The following is an 8249-nucleotide window of genomic DNA, read 5'->3' on the forward strand; positions in this document are numbered from 1 at the left end:
GTTCATGTACAAGCTTTTGCATTAACATATGTTTTCAGTTCTTTTGGGTAAATACTTAGGAATAGAATTGCAGGGTCATATGGTAATTCTATGTTTAATTTTTTGAGGAAGTGCCAGACTGTTTTCTAAAATGACTGTACATTTTACATTCTTAATCAGCACTGTGTGAGTGTTCCAATTTTGCCACATCCTTGCTAACACTTGTTATTATCTGTCTTTTTTATTATTGCCATCCTAGCGGATGTAAAGTGATTCTTCCCCCTTTATGCTAAAGCCCTTTAAGAGCAGGGACTCCATCTCTTTTGTTCATCACTGTATCCCAGAACCTGGTGTAGATCTTGGCACATAACCCAAAACCAAACTCATTGCTGTTGATTGATTCCAACTCATAGCGACCCCACAAGACAGAGTAGAACTGCCCCATAGGGTTTCCAAGGAGCGGCTGGTGGATTAGAACTGCCAACCTTTTGGCTAGCAGCACAACACTGAACTATTGTGCCACAAGGGCTCCTGCACCTAGTAGATACTAAATATTTTGTTAAATAGACTAAAAAGTGTTGAATATTCATTCAACTGAAAACTAGTTGGATTGTTACAATGGTTATTGTGCATTTACATTCCTATAGGGAGCTATTTTCAAGAGACCTACTATCTTTTTTTTTGCACAGTACTGGACTCTCGTTTTCTGTTGCCATAATCTTTCTTTGTGGGAGAAATTAAGTTAAATTTAAGCTTTATTAGTTTTCTTCAGATTACTCATTTGGATTTTAGGTATCCACAAACTCATTTAGGCACTTAGAGATGATTTTGGGTAGAGTCATTTTTACAGGTGGCACATTTTGGGTCTTCTTACCTTCATTTCTCATACAGAACTCTCAGCTTCCTTATGCACAGCTTTGCGTTCACCCTGGGGCACCTGCATGCTTGCAAATAGTCTTTCCCTTGTTTCTTTCCAGGCTGGTCACACTGGGACGATACAAATCTGTGACAGACCAGTCCTTCTTCTTTTGGTTTCCTTTGAATGTATCTTTATACAATGCTTTGCTCCTTGGTTTGGAACTATCTTGGGACATTTAGAGCAAGGCAGGACAGGGGCTGGTTGATGCTTATAGCCAGCACTTAGCTTAGCACAGGGCACTTGGAAAATAGTCCATGAATGAATGAATGAACAAATGAATGTAAATGTGTGAGAAACACAGGGAGGGAAGTTGAAAGGTTTTTCTCAGATGCAAATTTGACAGCTTGGTCAACAATTATATATCAAGTACCTACTATGCGCCAGACCCTGTGGTGCATATGGGAATACATGGCAAACAAAACAGGGGTCCTGTCTTGGACTAAGGAGTTTCTATAACCACTTCTAGCTGCATTATTCTATTCCCATGTCTATATCTTTGCACTTTATACTGTGCATCTAAAGAACCTACTGATTTGCTTTAGCACAAACTAGGATGTTTTGATCTACTGTTCTCAGAGCCCGGGAGGCATAAGTACCCCAGTGCGCTGTTCACCCAAACTTGCACAGCCTAAAATGCAAGCTTCTTGATGTTAGGAGGGGTCCTTGGAGTGTGGATAAAGCCGAAAAAGGGGGTGGGGAAGCTGAGACAGGATGGACAGCACGTCCACCAGAGGGTGCTGTGGGGGCAAATTTTTGCCGGAGGGGAGTTTGACCAGTGACCCTCAGAGCCAGGTAGTCTGATTTAGCAATTTTCATTCCTCCTTGTGTTTCCCATCCACCCTCTTGAGCCATCGCCGCCCCTCCCCCCATATATGATGCCCCCTGAAAAAATTAGCCATTTTCTGGGACTTAAAGATTGCTTGCTTTGAAAAGACGTCTTGCTTCTGTTCCTGACGCCCCGCGGTGGCTCAGGCCACTCCGGTCACTGGCCGGCGGAGGTGCGAGAGGGTGGGGACCTCTCGGGCGTCAGCAGCCCGGGCGCCGCAGGGGCCGCGAAGGGGTTAAGCCGGAGGGGGGTGGGGTGGGGAGGAGGGGGCGCGGGCCGCGCCTGCGCTCAGCGGCCTTCCATTGTCTCCACCGCGGCGAGGAGCGCCGGCGAGCGCAGCCCGGGACTGAGTGGGGCGGCGCGGTTCGCCGGGCTGAAGGCGACTGGAGCGAGAGCGCGACGCGACGCGATCGCGGCTTCCAGAACCCCGCCTGGACGCCCAGCGCCGCAGCCTGCCTGAGGCCTGGAGGGGTCCGGGCCGCCGTCCATGGTAGCGCCGTCCTGAGACCGGGGACGCGCCCGGCGCCCCCAGCCCTCCTCTGCCGCCTCCTCCCGGGCAGGCGGCCTCCTCCGGCGCCTCCCTGCGCCCTCTCGCCCGCCGCCTCCCTCCCTCCTTCCCTGCAGCTCCCTGGGCTTTCGGGAGCCCGGGGGTGGCCTGTGGCGTGCGGAGCCCGCTCCGGACTGCGCCTCCTTGGACCTTGAGAGGAAACATGCGTTTGGCTTGGATTGTTTTAAATTCTTAGTTTGGGATCCCCGCCCGCCTGCCTCTTCCGTCTCGCAGGTTTTCTTTTCTTCCTCTTTTTTTACCCCTTTTTTCTTTTCACGGTCTCCTTTTTGACTCCCTTCCCCTTTATGCTGGCCCAATCCTCCCCCCGCTGCTGAGAAGTGGGGGAGGGTCTCTGCCTCCAGGTTCCCGCCCCACTGGGGCTCGGGCGACGATGGGGGGCAAGCAGAGCACGGCGGCCCGCTCCCGGGGCCCCTTTCCGGGGGTCTCCACCGATGACAGCGCCGTGCCCCCACCGGGAGGAGCGCCCCACTTTGGCCACTACCGGGCGGGCGGCGGGGCCATGGGGCTGCGCAGCCGCTCGGTCAGCTCTGTGGCTGGCATGGGCATGGACCCCAGCACAACCGGAGGGGTGCCCTTTGGCCTTTACACCCCCGCCACCCGGGAGAGCAGCGACTCTGAGAGGGCGCCCGGCGGCGGAGGGTCCGCGTCCGACTCCACCTATGCCCATGGCAATGGTTACCAGGAGACAGGCAGCGGTCACCATAGAGACGGGATGCTGTACCTGGGCTCCCGAGCCTCGCTGGCGGATGCTCTACCTCTGCACATCACACCCAGGTGGTTCAGCTCGCACAGTGGTGAGTCCGCGGGCGGTGGAGGCCTCGTAGGGTGGAGCGCAAGGGAGGGCGCGCTGGGGCGCCCCAGACCTTCACGCGCTTGCAAAGGTTTGGATACGGAGTGCACGACCTGGATCTGTCTGCTCCCCTTTGGTTCTTGATACCTAGGGATGAATGGGATCCCCACCCTCTAGAAAAGAGGCTTTCTGCGAGGCTTGGAGCCGAGTGGTTTCGGACTGTAGGCATTTGTTCACTCGTGGATGGGCAGAGTGAAACCTGCCTCCTGAAGTCCCTTTATTGGTATCAGAATCCTCAGAAGAGGTTTTGTCTGGCTTCTAGCAAGTCAGCGTGGGTGCTTCCTTTCTGTCACTGCAGCATTGTGCTTGCCTCACCGTTAACAGAGATGGAGCCCATATGACCAAGCAGTGTCTCCCAAACAAAACAAAGAGTGTGAAAAGAAATATAATTGGGGGCAAGTGATGTTTGGATTAGGACTGTCACCCTTGCTGAGAGGGGGGCTGCCCAATTTGCCACCCTGCTGGAGATGTGTTTGAATTGTTGAAAATGGAGCAGCCAACAAGCTGCTGGCACAGACAGGTGTGGCTTTCTGTACCCAGGGCCCAGCCAGGAGCCTCCCTCCAGAGCCTTTGCAAGACCTGGGTTCTGGTCACAGTACTGCATGCAGAAGGCTCAGCTCAGTGCCTCTCACATCCCTCCATCTTTTTTCTTCCCCTCCATGCTAAGTGCTTGCTCTTCCTGTGAATCTGCATCTTCTTGTAACAGAGAGCCTGGCAAGGTGGGATTTTATTTGCCTGGCTGTTGGCACATGACAGGAGAAGAGGAAGATGCAAAGAATCCGGTGGAATTCTTTCTGTGAACTTCTGGTGAAAGGCCAGCAAAAAGGCTGGAGGGGGATTTCCCAGGCTCGAGCTGGCAGGAGCTGCTGGAGGAAAACAGGTCTGTCTGCTCAGCTAACCTGAGATGCCAGGTTAGGCTTCTAGAAAATTGGCCAAAAAGGGTGTGAGGCCACTATTTACTGATTGGCAAGTCAGAGTGAAGAAGTTACATATTCTGTCAGACACCTTTGAGAGAGTTGAGAAAATTCAGATACTGTTCAGGGGAAAGACTGTTCCTGCCCTTCAGGGCATTTGATGGAGGATTTATCTGTTGGATCACTCTTCTGTTGTGAGATAGGATAGACTGTTTGGATCTCTGTTTTTTCTGGGAGTAATCTGGATTTGCTCTTTTTTCAATTCTATAAACTTCAATTTGTGAAATTTTTTTTTTGAGGGAAATAACAGCTATTTTAGAATAACACTTGAAAGTGGCTTTTGAATTGCTAGTATGGTATTTTAATCCCCAGACATCACCTGAGCTGCATCAAACTCTGAGTGCAAGGTATGCTGCCTTTGGCACTTTTAGGCATTCGATCAGCTTTAGACATCTTGAAATTAATAATTTTTCCTATAATATTTAGTCCAGAAAGTTACACAAATATGTGAGATGATTGTGGTTAAGTTTGTAAAAGAACTGTCATTAGTGTCTAGTTTTAAGTTAAACTGAAAAGTACTATATGAAGGTTCTCTGAAATCAGTTATAATTTGATGTGTCACAGAACAAATGTGATCTTTTCAGGGCTTGTCTGGGAAGGAAGGAAGAGTTTACTTTTTGCTAAAATTTCTTAAGTCTGTTTCTTACTAGAAACTTCTTTATCCCTATTCCACTGCCAGGTTCCATGCTAGAGTTACAAGCTGACAGTTGTATTCCAAAATTTTAGACTCCTTAGCTGTGAAACCTTAGTTTGATTTTCTTTTTTCATCAATGTGGTGAAGCTAGAGCGAGCAACTGAGTAATGGGGATACAGGAAAAGTTGGAACATGTTAATTCTTTAGGGAAGAGTATCTAAAGCGGGGGGTGCCATTAGTATTTTGGGCAAAACATTCTTTGCTGTATAAGACTGTCCTGCCCAATGCAAGACATTGAGCATAGTAGGCCCCACCTACTAAATGCCGGTAACAGCCTGTAATTCATTGTGACACTCTAGAATGCCCCCATGAATTTCCAAATGCCCTTGGGGGGGATGGTGGTGGTAGTGGTTCCACCCTGGCTGAGAACCCCTGCTTTAGGGAATCATTCTTTTAATCAGATGGAGTAATTAACGTTTCCTGTACAGTTCACTTGAGATGAACCTTCATATTTCTGCTCTTCTGCAGGGGTGGTTCTATCTCACCTCCTAGAACAGGCTGTGGGGCCTTCTGGGACATGCCTTTCCTCTCTTGTTCTTTGCTTCGAGAAGAGAAACTCGTTTCCACTTTGGAGCCTTTGAGTAAAGTCCGAGCAATTTTTGCCCTTGTGTTGTAAGATTAGAAGGGTAATTGACTTAGATACCTGGAAGTTAATATTATACTTTGCTTATTTTTCAAGATGCTTTGAAACTCTTCAAGGGCACAGAAAACAGAGTTATCAGTGAAATCAGTGGGGGAGTTCCGTGTACATGAGGCCTCCTCAAAGAGATTGAACTTATGTTATGTCTGGAGGTATGATAGTGAGGTCCCAATCCAAGCTCCTCCTGTGAATGGCTGTGACCTTGGATAAGACATGTAACCTCTCTTGAGCCTCACCTTTGTTATTTATAAAATGGATGTGGTAATCCTAGGCAGTGGCAGCCAGTAAAGCTTGTTCCCAAATGCTGTGAGAGGATACACCATAGTCCATTTGTCTTTTCGCAGTTTGGTGACCCTTGTACATCCCATTCCTTATGCCTGGAATGCTTTTCCTTCCATTCTTCACATGGATAGCTCCTCCTGATCCCTTAGGTCTCAAATTTCTCCTCCAAGAGAACTTCCTTGACCACTCGTAAAAATTGGCCTCCTTTGAAGTCAGCACAACTGGACTAAACCAAAAGCTAAGAAGTTTCCTGAATACAACCAAACACTTCGAGGGACAGAGTAGCAGAGGTGGGGGTCTGGAGACCATGGTTGCAGGGGATATCTAGGTCAATTGGCATAACAAAGTTTATTAAGAAAATGTTCTGTATCCCATTTTGGTGAATGGCGTCTGGGGTCTTAAAAGCTAGCAAGCAACCATCTAAGATACATCAATTGGTCCCAACCCACCTGGAGTAAAGGAGAATGAAGAACACCAAAGACACAAGGAAAATATTAGCCCAAGAGGCAGAAAGGGCCACATAAACTAGAGACTGCATCAGCCTGAGACCAGAAGAACTAGATGGTGCCTGGCTACCACCAGGGACTATCCTGACAGGGAACACAACAGAGAGTCCTTGATGGAGCAGGGGAAAAGTGGGGTGCAGAACTCAAATTCTTGTAAAAAGACCAAACTTAATGGTCTGACTGAGACTGGAGGGACCCCGGAAGACATGGCCCCCGGAGCCTGTGTTAGCTCCTAACTAAAACCATTCCTGAAGCCAACTCTTCAGACAAAGATTAGACTGGACTGTAAGACATAAAATGATACTTGCGAAGAGTGTGCCTCTTAGCTCAAGTAGATACATGGGACTAAATGGGTAGTTCCTGTCTGGAGGCGAGATGAGAAGGCAAAAAAGGGACAGGAGCTGGTTGAATGGATACAGGAAATCCGGGGTGGAAAGGACGAGTGTGCTGTTACGTTATAGGGAGAGCAACTAGGGTCACATAACAATGTATGTATAAATTTTTGTATGAGAAACTAACTTGAACTGTAAAGTTTCACTTAAAGCGCAATTAAAAAAAATTAGCCCCTGTTTTCTGTTCTCTCCAGCCAGTTACCTGTTATTCTTAATAGCACTCAACACATTTTATAAGCATTTTATCTGTCTGTTTACTTATTTGTTTTTGCAGTTTGACTGAATTCTAAGTTCCCTGAGAGCAGGACTGTGTTTCTCGGTCATTATTGTAACTTGCACTGTACCTTTCACAAGTATTTTTTGCATGAATGAATTTGAGTGCTTTTATGTCTGTCATCTCATTTGTTGCTGTCAGCTGTGGTGGAGTCTCATTTGATCACTGTAACTCCTCTTATATGTAAGGAGACCGAGGTTCTTATACAAGGTCATAACAGCTAGTAGGTGGTGGAACTAAGATCAGAATGCAGATCTGCTGATACCAGAACCTGGGCTCATAACCATTACATTCTACTTGCCTCTCATCCTAAAACATAAGTAAGCAGAGTAGTGTCCTGGAAATTGCACTGGTCTGCAAGTCAGAAGGCTAGACTCTTCTCCTGGTTGGGCTGCTAATGAGCTGCCTGACCTTTGACCTTGGGCAAATGAGTCATTTAGCCTCGGGGTCACTATTTCTTCATCTGTAAGGTGGAGTTAATACCTGTCCTGCTTACCTTGCAGGGTAAGCATTGTGAGGGTCTCTGGAGATAATTCATGTATACAAAAGCCAATAATGTATAAGTGCAAAGTGATATTTTTCCTTTAGGGACACTTCTCTGATAGCTCCCGCCTTCTTTAAGCTAAAGAAAGTGATGGGCAGAGTTCAGCCCTCTGAACTATATCCCCAAAATGGAAGCTAGTGCTCTCTACAGAAATCTGACCTACATTGATGGAATATTCATAATAATGAATGCTGTTTCAAAGAGCTGCTTTATAGAATCAGTTAGAGAATCCCTTCCTTTCCAAAATTTAAGTTTTACTATAAGATGTTTTATTCCTAATGGTTGTTTGTGTAGTACCCTGAAGGCCTGGTCATTTTTTTGTACTAGTCTTGCTTATCTCAAAATATGGATTTCTAGATGTGAAGAAAAAAACCAGAAAATCCACCATCTTGGAAGAGGTTGCTTATGTTTTCTGAGTCCTACTATAAAATGGCTGGTCGTTGAATGTTTCATTCTAGCTTCTCAGTGGTACATATGTATACACACGCACATTCAGGAAAATCTAAGCTGTTCTCTGTTGTTACCAAGCCATCAACTGGGGCTGATGTAAGGTAACTTTTGTGATAAGTTTTTTAACATGCTAGCAGGATATCTCATGGGTTATATTTTGCTGCCATGCTAGAGTTCTCAAGTAATTTAATTTTCCCTATTCTTACATAATTAGGGAGAGTTACCAACTCCATTGGAGTGGATCAGAAAACTTTGTGGCACACCATAGGTGTGCTAGAGGTAATAGGCCTTTACATGGTTTCTGGAGAAGGAAAAGCATTCTCTGGTCTCCAGAGAGCATGATAGGTCCCC

The 8249-nt window shown here is 47.0% G+C and overlaps 1 protein-coding gene across 2 annotated transcripts in view; it reads left to right on the top strand.

The window, feature by feature from the left end:
• Nucleotides 1-2340: 2340 nt before the first annotated feature.
• The window catches only part of ZNRF1 (zinc and ring finger 1), a 108118-nt gene continuing 102209 nt past the window's right edge, over nucleotides 2341-8249 (top strand). For both annotated transcript variants that reach the window (XM_004387816.3, XM_023741907.1), the window contains exon 1: nucleotides 2341-3086. In XM_004387816.3, the coding sequence (XP_004387873.1) occupies nucleotides 2663-3086 (424 nt within the window). In that variant the 5' untranslated portion in view covers nucleotides 2341-2662. The remainder of the gene's footprint in view (nucleotides 3087-8249) is intronic.

Source organism: Trichechus manatus, unplaced genomic scaffold, assembly GCF_000243295.1.
Source record: "Trichechus manatus latirostris isolate Lorelei unplaced genomic scaffold, TriManLat1.0 scaffold00194, whole genome shotgun sequence".
Classification (NCBI taxonomy): domain Eukaryota; kingdom Metazoa; phylum Chordata; class Mammalia; order Sirenia; family Trichechidae; genus Trichechus; species Trichechus manatus.